Source organism: Periophthalmus magnuspinnatus, chromosome 4 (genome assembly GCF_009829125.3).
Source record: "Periophthalmus magnuspinnatus isolate fPerMag1 chromosome 4, fPerMag1.2.pri, whole genome shotgun sequence".
Taxonomy (NCBI): domain Eukaryota; kingdom Metazoa; phylum Chordata; class Actinopteri; order Gobiiformes; family Gobiidae; genus Periophthalmus; species Periophthalmus magnuspinnatus.
Genome location: NC_047129.1, coordinates 29,633,724 through 29,646,988, shown reverse-complemented (window position 1 = coordinate 29,646,988; position 13,265 = coordinate 29,633,724). Strand labels below are relative to the sequence as shown.

Genomic DNA, 13,265 nt, shown 5'->3' with positions numbered 1-13,265 from the left:
ATGAAATTAACAAATGTACAAACAGAAACAGAAACAAAATGACTCTGCATCAAAATGACAGTCCTGAAGAAGTGTCAGACGTGTCCTGAAGTATCAGATGTGTCCTGAAGTATCAGACGTGTCCTGAAGTATCAGACATGTAGTGAAGTATCAGACGTGTCCTGAAGTATCAGACGTGTCCTGAAGTATCAGATGTGTCCTGAAGTATCAGACGTGTCGTGAAGTATCAGACGTGTCGTGAAGTATCAGACATGTCCTGAAGTATCAGACGTGTCCTGAAGTATCAGACGTGTAGTGAAGTATCAGACATGTCCTGAAGTATCAGACGTGTCCTGAAGTATCAGACGTGTAGTGAAGTATTAGATGTGTCCTGAAGTATCAGACGTGTAGTGAAGTATCAGATGTGTCCTGAAGTATCAGATGTGTCCTGAAGTATCAGACGTGTCCTGAAGTATCAGACGTGTAGTGAAGTATCATGTAGTGAAGTATCATGTAGTGAAGTATCATGTAGTGAAGTATCATGTAGTGAAGTATCATGTAGTGAAGTATCATGTGACTCTTGTGTGAGTTTGTCATGTTCAGTTTTTAGCCTTTCGTCGTTTCTTCTGAACAGGTTTGAAATGTGAAATTTGAATAAAATCACAAATCTCTCACAAAAATTGCAATTCCAATATTTTTTTCCCCCAATTCATTCAACTCTACTACTATTACTACTACTACTACTACAACTACTACTATTACTACTATTTCCACTAATACTACACATACTACTACTACTATTACTACAACTACCACTACTATAACTATTACCACTACTACCGCTAGTCATTCAGCTCAAGTATTTGCTTCGAAAGATGCACTGTGTAACTTTTCGTCTCCCCCGCACACACACACACACACACACACACACACTGGGGGGTGAGGGGAGGGGAAGTGTCTTGCTCAAGGACACAACAACAGCACATTATTTTTATTGCTCAAAAACATCTTGAAAAACATGTTTCTTACCGTGATCCTTGTGTCCTTTCCCCCGACCTGTGACCTGTGACCCCGGGCTGTTGGGGGTCACTAGATTAGTTTAATGCCACACTGCGAAACATTCAAGGCCAAGCAACAACATCTCCATGGAGATAAGCAGCCTCCACTGGAAATATCGCTGACAATTTTGAATTTAGTGTTATTCAGTTCAGTAAAGTAAACGAGCGCTTTTACTGCAATACTGTGGAACATTCCCTAACCCTAACAATAACGCCTCCATGGAAACAAGCAGGTGACATCAGAAAAGTTACATAGTGCGGCGTTAAATTTGATGTTGTAAAAAAGACTGAAAAATCTAAAAACACAATAATTCCTAAACATTTCAGACCAAGATATGTATAAAATATGTGGAAAAACTCTGGACCCGCACTGAAAAAACTCATTTATTATCTGTTATTTGACCTAAAGTTTTTACCGTATAAGTCGCACCAGCTAAAAACGCAAAATAATGAAGAAAAAAACATGTATAAGTCGCATTTCGAGTCGAGTAAAAAACAAGCTAACACGTTTACTCTCGAAAGTCTCGCGCCAAATCACAAAATCCATGAAATTCTTTATCCTCGGTGTCGCCTCTGATCAAATCCACCAACTCCGAAGGAAAATGTTTGATTTACTTTAATAACAAACGACGGACAAACGACGAAAAAAAGAGCAACTTATAGTCTGGAAAATACGGTAATTACTCTAATAAAAACCTGTTTATTGTAAAATTATATCATGAAATTATTTTTAAATTCATTCCAAACCCGTCACTGTCCGCTGTACGAAAAAGTACTTTTACCATCGCTGTGTCAGAAGAGAAAAACGCAGTATAAAATGTACTTATTTAAGAGAGTACTTGTTTGTTTAACTTTGATACGGGAACTTTTAATACAAGATCTCATCCCCCAAAATGAAAAACAATAAAATAATGCAGAGATAAACGTTTATACTCACACCTGCGCATGTTTTTAATCTTAATTTTAATCCTGTGTAGTTATTCATTTTGTCTGTTTTTGTATTGTTCTTTGTTATAAATGAAAAGCGAATAAAAATCTTCCAAACCCCACACTTTGGAAACCACTATTATATTATTCTTAAAGTCCACGATGTTGAAAACCAATAAAGAAACACTAGTAGCGCCGGATTTGAGATGTGTTTGAAAAGTCTTAGTGCTGTGGTTGTAAAAGTACTGCGGTGGTGGAGGACAGTACACTCAGTACTATCTACCTCCGGTGTTATAAGCACTGATCACGATCCCGCCGTAAAAACGCTCTGATAAGATTTACTCCGATTATAAAGTGAATTGGAGGCGCGTGATTCGCTCTGGACGCTTCAGGAAAACAGCGAGAATCTAACGACGTGCGCTTAAACTTTTCAAACGTTCAGTTATTGCGCTAATATTGTTTTGTAACGGGGCAAATGTACGTTTCAAAGTGCGGCGTCTGAAGTCTAATTTTCTCCAGATGTTGAGGTGTTGCTAAGCTAACGGGAAGCATTGATCTTTGCTTTACTTAGGCGTTAATTTGAGCTTTATTTTAACCATAGACCAGGCATGCGTAAAAGTGTGGCCCGGGGGCAAAATGCGGCCCTCAAACCAATTTTTCTTGGCCGTCAAGCTTCCAGGTGAATTACTTTAAACTGTACTTTTTACGGTACATTTCTGAAAATCTACTTTAACAAACCCATATCAAATATTTAACGTGTCCCACTGAGGATGTGAGAGTGAATAAAGGTCTAGTGGCTCCGTTTAAATTGTAATAATAAAGCAGATTTGAATTATTCACTGTATTCGCGACCAGTTTAAGGCCCTCAATCGGCCCTCAGCTTTATCTGTGTTTTTATGTGGACCGTAAAGAGAAAAGTTTGGACACCCCTGCCATAGACTGTATATATAAATGGACATAGCTAACCTGCTAGCCGCTGCGTTCCAAACAGGAAGTGCTCGTGGTCGTGCTTCCGGCTCCAATTCCTCCGTACACTGAAAAATTGTGTCCGTAAATCAAGATATGAACGTTTATAACAGACAAATCAGGCGCCTTCTTTCCGTGAGGTTACGCCTGCCACCGTTAGCAACAGGTTTGAGTGACAGCGTTGCAGTGTTGAAGCAGCGTTACCTTCAACAGCCCCGCTCCTGATTGGCTCTCCGGTTGCTATGATACACGCGGTCGCAGCTCCAAACCTGGAACGACGACAGGTGAGCAATTTCATCGCTAACATTACAGTCACAAGCAAAAAAAAAACATGCTATTTTGACTTGAGTTTTAAGATAACCCGCGCATTGTGTCACCATGGAACCCGCTGAACATTCCACCGTAGACACACATGCAGAACACAGATATTAACCATAAACCGGGTCAACAAATCTGCAAACTGGCGATAGAATTCTGACCCGTCCTCCAGCTCCGTTTTCATGAGGTGATGTTACACAAACGCAGCCGGTTGTGTTGAATTTAAAATGAAGAGACAGAAAAAGCCCGGGTCAAAGTAAAGGACGTGTATTTACAGATATCGTAGTATTTATAATATTCACAATCATTCACAACTCAAAGGGAGGGTCTCTGGAGCAAACAGGGGTCAGTAAATCTCCATAGACTTGTATACATCTGGTACCAAAATAGGCAGTTATTATCTGTATCATAACTGGGATAAATGTGAGAATATGTGTGATATAGACCCATCTGAATAAACTCATTGCACCAGTACTTTTTTTTTTTTTTTTTTTAAACAGACAGTGAAGTGGCCCGTGTTTCTCACAACAAGAAACCGACAAAATACATAAAATACTTCTACTATACTATAACTTCAATTTTAGAATTTTCATACTTTCTAAAAAATAAATAATTTTAATATTTAGATTTTATTTGGATAAAGTTTGACTGCTTTTTTTTGTTCTGTCTCGAGTTGTGCATTCAGGGGCTCATGGGAGGTATGGCGGCTGGTAAGGTTCAAAAATAAACAGGCGCTCTTCTCCAGAAAGCAAAACAACTCCACCAAAAAAAATGTAATTCGCAAAAAAATTAAATATTCCTCAAATAATTATCTCATGTTTATAAAGTCAAGATTAAGAAAAAAGGAATGTTTTATGTATTTTAGTGGTTTTGGGCACATTTGCAATTGGTTTTACGCGCAGCAGCATGCTAGCTAGCTCACTGTGGCTCAAGCTAACAGTCACTTTTATTAAAACCGTAAAATATAAAATAAACTCCAAATTCCAATTAATTAAAAGAAAGACAACTCACTTACTTTTACATGTAGAATACTTCAGTTTGTGGTGTTTTAATATTTATTATGCCTCAAAATTAGCATTAGCGTTAGCACTGAGACACAAACCTCTACTTTTCTAAGCACAGAAGTGTCCTCCGGTGAAGTATTCATTTATTTACTGTTTAACTTGTTGTCAGCTCTATGTCCACTGTCTGATCTTTAAATATTTATTCATTTTACCATGAATCTACAAAAACCTCAGATAAAATTGGACAGGAAGTAGAGATGCTAACAGTGAGGTTGCCAGGAGCTGCTGTGCGAGAGACATTTGTGTTCTATGTTTAAAAACTTAAGTGTAAGTCAAGGAAATTAATATTTAAAATTGTAATAAAATTTGTAGATAAATATTGTTTAAATAATATCAAAATACAGATAAAATTGGGATTAAGAAAGCGCAAATTTTATGAGTTACAGTGACTTTTTAAATGTTTTTGTTCACCTTTGCATTAGCGCGGTGCATTTTATAACGTAAGCCCTTCATTTTCCATTTAAATTAATTATGTCTGATGCCCTCTGCTGGTAACTTGTAAAGAAAAATTAACTGCGGGCCCATTTTCAAGGTGGACAACACGATATCTACGCGACAATATATAAATCATGGTTTTGTCGGATGCAAAATGAGTATTTAAGTATTTCAGTATTGCAGAAAAGTTAACAGACGTGTTAAAAAGATCATACATTTGGGTATATTTCTCCATGGATTTCAGATTGATGTGACATTAGGACTGTTGCCATAGCGATTAGCAATTATTATCTGTTCTGAGTGGGAAAAAAGTCCTTAAAATGTTGCGTATAAGAGGAAGCTCCAGTCACTTTTTGTGTCATATTTAAAACTCAACTTTTTAGCATTGTAAAAATAAGAATAACATAAATTTGACCTTGCATTTGACCCATCCTTCATCTTAGCTGGAGGATTTTAGCTATCGTGCATTTTTTGGGTTGTATATAATGTAATAGTTGTTATTGGCAAAGAAATAATATAACAAAAGTATATATTTTTGTCAGTATTGTCAAAAATATTCAACTTTATCAGATTGGAAAGGATTACTTACAATTTTGGATGAAACAAAACCGATTTAGAGCTATGTTTTTCAGACGCAAACAGCACTAATAGTTAACGTTTAGTCCGTTTTTATAATGAGATTGAGTGGAGTGGAGAAGCCTTTTGGAGTGAGCCCTGCTTTAGTGCAACGGTTAAATAAGTGGATGATTTTAAAGGTGAAAACAGACTTAAAACAGTGACGTATGTGCGGAGGGATCGGCAGGAGACCAAGGCATACACGGAGAAGAGAAGCCCTTAGACTTGAGCCAATATTTACCAACTTAAATGAAACACTTTTGATAAGTTAAATTCACTTTTTGTGGCTTGCAGTGCACCGTTAGACCATTCAAAGATAAGATAATACAAACTTTACAACATGTTCATTTCTTTTATAGGCCCAATTTTGAATGGAAATTACTTTGTGTTAAGCTACAGAGGTGGGTAGTGAACAGTTAATATTACAGTAGTGACACTAAACGAGTAGTTCAACCTTTCTTTTATGTCTACTCATCATTTTGAAGTGAAAAATATTTGCTATAGTCTTGGTTTTTCAAAACTGTGTACTGTACCAGATGTGTTTGAGCGAACTTTGTCTCAGATACATCGTAAAAAGCAGCTCTCAAAACATGTCCGATGTGTTGTTGCAGCAAAACAACAACGCTCTGGTCTCTGAAAGTGGTGAAAAGTGCTTATAAACTCATCGTGGTGAGTAATTAGGACGCTCTGAATGCATGAGGTGAGCGAGGAATAACTTTAGACCACTGCAAACCGTTTAAAATGAACTAGTTTTGTTTATCACATGTTAAAATCAGGTACAGCTCCTTTAAGTCTGCTTAGTTTAACGCATTTTTGACGCTTATGTTTGGCTTTCACCCACCTCTGTTGATCGATTTTGAGTGTAAAAATTGAAAAAAATACGTCGTTTAAGAGGCTACATCGATTTGAATTATTTTTTTCATGGAGCTAAGCCTCAAAATTTCAAATACATTGCAAAAACTACCACATTTCCCTTCAATTTAAATATGTAAACATCATATTAACACGACCTACTTATTCCTGGTTTAAGTGAGTTTCATTCTGCAGACTCCGCCACAGTTCGGGGGTGGAATTGCGTATTTAGTTTGTTCCTACACAGTACTAATAATAGATGGATAGACCGATGGGGAACAATGGCTTGAGGAGAGAAAGACAGGGATCATAAATCAACGTATACCCCATTATAAACATGCTCTTAAAGCTACGGCGTGCAAAAGTCCAGCTCCTCTCAGTCAACCCCATAAGCGCGAGTTATGCATTCGATAATATGAAAAAAAAACACAAGATTTGACGCAAGAAAGAAAGAAAAAAACAAAAAAAAACAAAAAGAAAAGGTTTTAACAATAATAATATCAATGCTTCGTTGCGGTCACCACTTCCTTAAACATTAAGGAACCGAGCAAAGAGGATCCACCCGTTGGCTGCTGGGATGCGTAAGCCCCTCCCACTCACAAAAGGGGCGGTCCCAGATTGTCCCAGCCAGGTCCATGTGCTTGATAGATGAATATACAGTAGATTTGTGTTGAAGTGAGGAGCGGAGGAAGCAGGCTGATAAGAATACGATGAGGACGATGGTTGTGGAGGCCGCGGTGCGTTCACAGATGTTCTTTTGTGGGAATCCAGATGTACGGCCCCGACTGCTCCTCGATGATGTGTTTGACCTGCGAGTAGATCTCCTCCAGACTGGACCCCTGCACGATCGCTGTAACGGGCACACAGTTTGCCGTCAGATTCAGAGCAGCGTTAAACTAGCGCTGTGCTCACAAAAATATCGCTACGTCACATTGTTTTTGATCAATACGAGATGCGATACTTTGAAAACTTTCACTTTACATTGGATTATTTTGGTCTTAAAGTGTTCGTATTGACCCAATCTACACGATCCTGGTATCTTTATTTCACTATTGTGTCCGTAAATCAAGATATGAGACAAATCAGGCGCCTTCTTTCTCTGAGGTCACTCCCACTACATTAGCAAAAGGTTTGATTGATCAAATCAGCGGTGCAGGCAGGAAGGGGCGTTACTTTCAACAGCCTCGCTCCGGATTGGCTCTTTGGTCGCTCTAATACTCGAGAGACAAAACTACCACAAAATTGAACAATGGCGAGTCGCATTTCTTGAGAAGCTGTAGTTCCAGAAAGCAGTGCTCCAATGACAGCAAAAACATTAAAGTAAATCAAAATTGTGAACTGCACTGCACAAGTTATTCAGTATAAATTATGTAAAAATCAGTTCTTGTGTCGTTCTTTTTGTCACTTGCTTTGTTTCTTTATTGTGTACTTTGTCTGCCTTTAATTTCTAATACAAATACTACAAACGTGTGGCATACCAGTGAAGTACTCTGTAAACTCTAGCTCTAGTTTGATGGCTCGGTCAAAGGTCTTGCGGGCCTGCTCCTCCGTTAGGCGCTTGTTCATCTCCCTGGCAAGAAACGAAACAGTGTAAAAATGCATTAAAATATAACTTTTACAGTGTCACATGAATCTAAAGTACTGAGTTTTATTACAAATGAACTGAGTCGACATGATAAAGAAACACGTAATAGTTCAATAAGTTCGATAAACAGTGCTTGAACTCTAGGTAACGTGCTCTCAAAGTAAATATTTTATTGCTTCCACTTGTGACTCGCTCCTGTGTATATATATGATGATAAAAGTAGAGATATGTAAGGTCTGAATTATAATTAAAGAATAAACACAATTCTTTGGCAAATAGGACTATATTATATAAACACTGTAAAGCAAAGCTAATTTAAAGGGCCCGTATTAAACTCTTTTCTGATGTTTTAATGTTGTTTCCTCATCACAAACAGACCTGGAGTTGTGTTTTCTTTCATCCACACCCTGCATATTTAGGCTGCGTTCTTCTCTCAAACAGAAAACAATCTGTTCCACCTTGTGATGTCATGTGGTAATACAGGAAGTGCTCCACCTTCATACACCTTCACTAAAATCATTTGGAAGATTTCAGCCCTGGATTTGCCAATCTCCAATGAACTAAAGGTAAAAAGGAAGCTGTTAACTTGAAAACTACCACTTTATAACATCACAAGGTGGAACAGAGTGTTTACAACATTATAACATGGCTAAAACGTCCATCTTGTCCATTTTGTGTAATATAGAACCTTTAAGTCTTCATTTTGAGTATGGAAAAGTACAACATACTAATAAACTAATAGTGTAAATAATTCCTTATCGTTGCAATGCACTTTACAGACATGTCAAAGCCTCTCATCGACCTACATTATGTCATTATTCATTCAAAGAAACAGCAAAGACGATGCTGAAGCCCAAAAAATATTGTTCTACCGATTAGTGACTGAACGGTAAGTTGATATATTAATTATTGTGTCGAGCGTCTTGCCTAAGGACACAACAACCTCATGTTTTTGTCTACACCAGGTCCCTCGTGTGTGTAGATTTACAGGATTTGTCGATGTTGAAAGGCTATAGTTAAATCTGTCTTACACTTTAAACAGTTTGTTGTATCGTACCGTGTATTTTTGTGTAGGTCTCAGGTCCCTCGTGTGTGCAGACTTACATAATGTTGTCGATGTTGCGGGGCTTGATGAGGATGGCGATGGGGTGGAGTCCTGCCAGCTGTAGACGCTTGATGGCGTTCCCTGAAACGTCCAGGATACAGTGTTTGCCCTGAAATAGAGAAGCGTTTTACTACAGAGCTAATAATGGGTTTTCAGCGTGGAGATGTAGAGAAATCCGTCCTCTGCGTTTGACCCATCCTTGTGTGCTGCGTCTCCAGACCTTCAGCTAGTCTCAAGGATTTCACCTATAGTGGATGTTTTGGGATGTGAGGGAATCCAGAGAAAACCCACCCAGACACAAGGAGACACATGTAAACTCTAGCCCAGGTGACATGGGAGTCCAACCCGGAACCATCTTGCTGTGAGGCGTGAGGACTAACCACTCAGCCACCGTGGACCAATTTTGGACCACTGTAAACTTCTGAAATAAACTAGATCTGTTTTTCACTTTTAAATCAAACCTATTCTGCAAAATCGACTTTTTAGAGCTTGTTATAGTTGTTTCCTCCTCTTGTTTTTACCCTCTTGAAGTTTTATTTGGAGTGATGTCGTGCATGTTTGAGCAATCTTTAATCGCTTATTTTCAAGACGCCATATTGCCGATCAACTCCCATTTCGCCATCCCCGGTATACGCCCACTCTCTGCTTATTTCGTTCTCCAATTTTATTTTTTAATCTGTGAAACGTGTAGGATTCGGCAGCGTCGCGTCATCATTTTGGTACAAATGAAAAACTGCTCCCTTTATGCAGTAAAAATCAGGTATAGCACCGTTTAGTAGTAGTAGTCTTTGTGAATTATGCCCATTCACATAGAGACTGTTGAGTACAGCGCCCCCTGGCTGTGCGTACCTTCTCTGCGACCTGGCGCACAGACTGGATGCTGGTGCCGTACAGGTGGTTGTTGTACTGTCCGGCCTCGATGAACTTGTGCTCCTGGATCTCTCGCTCCATCAGCTCCCGGGACGCCATGAAGTGATAGTCCCGCCCATCCACCTCGTATTCTCGCCGCGGCCGCGTGGTGTCTGCGGAGGAGGAGGAGGAGGGTACAGGGACAAAGCATCACTGGACCAGATTCATGCACTGATCAAGTCTAGAAATAAGGCTTAAAAAAGTTTCATCAGAGCAAAATGATGAGAACATTTGAGACAACAGCCAAATATTTGTACAAAAAAGTTCAATAAATTAATGAAATTATAAGTATTAAAGTATTTTGGATGAATTAGGTTATTTAAAAAACCTCTGGAAAAACTGTCTCTATTAATTTATGTTAAATGTTAAAATAATCAATTTAACATTTTCTCAGTGTCCAGTGTCCCCTGTGTACGGCTCATTTACAACCACAGTCACAAAAGAATGTTTACCTTTTGTGCAGGAAACCTCTGGACTAATCCATTTATAAACCAGGATAAAACTATAAGTTAACAGGTCTACACCAGGTCTAAACCAGGTCTAAACCAGGTCTAAACCAGGTCTAAACCAGGTCTACACCAGGTCTAAACCAGGTCTAAACCAGGTCTAAACCAGGTCTAAACCAGGTCTACACCAGGTCTACACCAGGTCTAAACCAGGTCTACACCAGGTCTACACCAGGTCTACACCAGGTCTACACCAGGTCTACACCAGGTCTACACCAGGTCTACACCAGATCTAAACCAGGTCTAAACCAGGTCTAAACTAGGTGTAAACCAGGTTTAACCCAGGTCTGCCTCAGGTCTAAACCATTTCTAACCCTGCACCTCAGTCCTGGTGTGTGTCAGTGTGTGTGTCAGTGTGTGTGTCGGGGTGTGTGTGGGTGTGTGTGTGTGTGTCAGTGTGTGTGTCAGTGTGTGTGTCGGGGTGTGTGTGGGGGTGTGTGTGTGTGTCAGTGTGTGTGTCGGGGTGTGTGTGGGGGTGTGTGTGTGTGTCAGTGTGTGTGTCAGTGTGTGTGTCGGGGTGTGTGTGGGGGTGTGTGTGTGTGTCAGTGTGTGTGTCCGTGTGTGTGTCAGTGTGTGTGTCAGTGTGGGGGTGTGTCAGTGTGTGTGTCTGTGTGTGTGTCAGTGTGGGGGTGTGTCCGTGTGTGTGTCAGTGTGGGGGTGTGTCCGTGTGTGTGTCCGTGTGTGTGTCTGTGTGTGTGTGTCAGTGTGTGTCCGTGTGTGTGTCCGTGTGTGTGTCCGTGTGTGTGTGTCCGTGTGTGTGTCCGTGTGTGTGTCCGTGTGTGTGTGTCAGTGTGTGTGTGTCAGTGTGTGTGTCCGTGTGTGTGTCCGTGTGTGTGTCTGTGTGTGTGTCTGTGTGTGTGTCTGTGTGTGTGTGTCAGTGTGTGTGACTCACGTGGGACACAGGAGCCAAACTTGTCGGGAAACTCAGAGATGAGGTCATCGTTCACTCGGTCCTTCATCAGCCCCAGAATAATCACAGGACGTGTGTAGCTCACTGGAACCAAGAACAATCAACATTTAACCATAGTAACAACTTAAAAATACATACAAACCAAATGAGAAATAGCACTAGTTCTTCAACTTACACAATAATATATTTAAATCTGCACGGCCCCTGTTTATCTCACATTTATCCAAAGAAATGACTCCAATTCAGAACATGTGTCTTCATTTGAGTACTTATTTTAAAGCCGCATTATGTAAACTTTATAATTGAGGGTTTGCCACTGAATTGTTTCCATAGAGATTTCAAAGATAGCGCTACTAAGCCAAGTTACAGGTCAGATCTATGGAGAAGCCACTGTTATAAAATATGTATGTAACTAAATAGATGCAAAAATCAATCAATCTATCTATTATATCTAGTCTGTCTGTCTATTTCTCACCTTCTTGTTGCATAACAGGCTGGTATGTAAGGTACGACTCTTCTTGGCCTGAAAAATATATTTTAAAAACACATTTAACACAGTGCTCTGTTTATGTTTTGACAAACCACATCACCACAGCAAAATGTCACACAAGAAGGATGGACAAAAGACACGCTGGAGACACACAAGTCTGACTAGAACTATAAAAAAAAACGCAGGAGGAGACCGTGTTACACAAGGTTTGAATTGAAATGGCTCTACTCAAGAATAATACAGCATGATTTTGTGTACAAACGATTCTTAAAGAGGAGGTATTTTACTTCTATGGGGTATTAACTGCTAACATTTAACATATTTAGATCACCATGTTACCTTTTTTGTTTTAAAAGTGCTAAATTCACCGGAAAACAACGTATTAGAGTGTCAAAAGTGTCATTTTCATTTTGAGTCTTCCCTCCCACAATCAGCTGCATCCCATGTATGAAACTACTGCACATCACATCAGGTTTGTGAAGTTGCTGCGTAGTTTTGTGTCATGTTTTTGTATATTTATGGAGGGTTGTCATGTGGGAACGTGGGTGACATAGGCTTGTGGGCGGAGCCTTGGACAGAATCTTACAGTTAACAGTGAGGAGGGTTCGAACGGGGCCTGGCAGAGATCACTAAAATCGAATCTAAATCCATTTCAGGCATGATTTTGATGAAGGAACAATGTCATAGCGTGGTAGAAAGCTAAAAAAAAGTGTCTTTAAGTGTTGACATTTTATCAGAAACAATGAAATTACAGAGAGCTGCAGTATTGGCTCAGAACTGGCAACCTTCTGGTCAGTGACATTTCGTTCGAGATATTTGTGTTTAGAAAGAAATGTGTTAGTTTTAAATATATCCTACTCATGACACAGTGTTAGGCGCTTGTTATCAGCTGCTTTACACTTTTGTTGGAGGTGAGAACAGGAGCTGAGGAAGTTTAAAACAAGTCAAACACTTCACAAAAGCTTGAGGTTGATCTTGGTCTGACATTTTAGGCTTTACTGTCGCTTTAAAACGCTTAAATAACTATAAAACTGTTCGAACTAGTTCATTTTAAACAGTTTGCAGCGGTCCAAAGTTATTCTGCACTTAACTTATTCATTCAGAGCATCTTAATTATTCACCATGATGAGTTTATAAAAGCTTTTCACAACCACACTACACCTACACAGTAATGAAACAACAACTAGCATGCTAACCGCACTTCTCTGACAATATAATGTTTTATAATTAGATACAGACAGTACACATCTGACATATTTTGACCTCAAGAGCTGCTTATAAAATATATCTGTACTGGGGCAAGACGAAGTTTGTTCAAATACAATAAAAAAGTACAGTATTGAGTTTTGACCTGGATTGGATTTGCTGTGGAGTGAAAAGTTTGCGGATGTGTGTAGTGGTGCGTTTGAGGCGTGAGGTTTGCAGCACATTTAAACATAAACCTCGTGTAATCAGGTCAGAGGGTCATCCAAAGACAGGGGAAAAACTTACAGCAGCTACTTTCACTATCGCTGGTCCCTGAGGTGACCAGCTCTGGAGGGACAGA

At 39.5% G+C, this 13,265-nt stretch overlaps 1 protein-coding gene across 6 annotated transcripts in view; it reads right to left on the bottom strand.

The window, feature by feature from the left end:
- Nucleotides 1-3,439: 3,439 nt before the first annotated feature.
- The window catches only part of LOC117369720 (discs large homolog 1-like protein), a 162,105-nt gene continuing 152,279 nt past the window's right edge, over nt 3,440-13,265 (bottom strand). For 5 of the 6 annotated variants that reach the window (XM_055221459.1, XM_033965047.2, XM_055221461.1 and 2 more), the window contains 7 exons: nt 13,211-13,252; nt 11,705-11,752; nt 11,212-11,313; nt 9,754-9,926; nt 8,904-9,013; nt 7,693-7,784; nt 3,440-7,064 (listed from right to left, as the gene is read on the bottom strand). In XM_055221459.1, coding sequence (XP_055077434.1) covers nt 6,958-7,064; nt 7,693-7,784; nt 8,904-9,013; nt 9,754-9,926; nt 11,212-11,313; nt 11,705-11,752; nt 13,211-13,252 — 674 coding nt within the window. In that variant the 3' untranslated portion in view covers nt 3,440-6,957. The remainder of the gene's footprint in view (nt 7,065-7,692; nt 7,785-8,903; nt 9,014-9,753; nt 9,927-11,211; nt 11,314-11,704; nt 11,753-13,210; nt 13,253-13,265) is intronic. The other variant, XM_055221460.1, reaches the window with a different exon arrangement.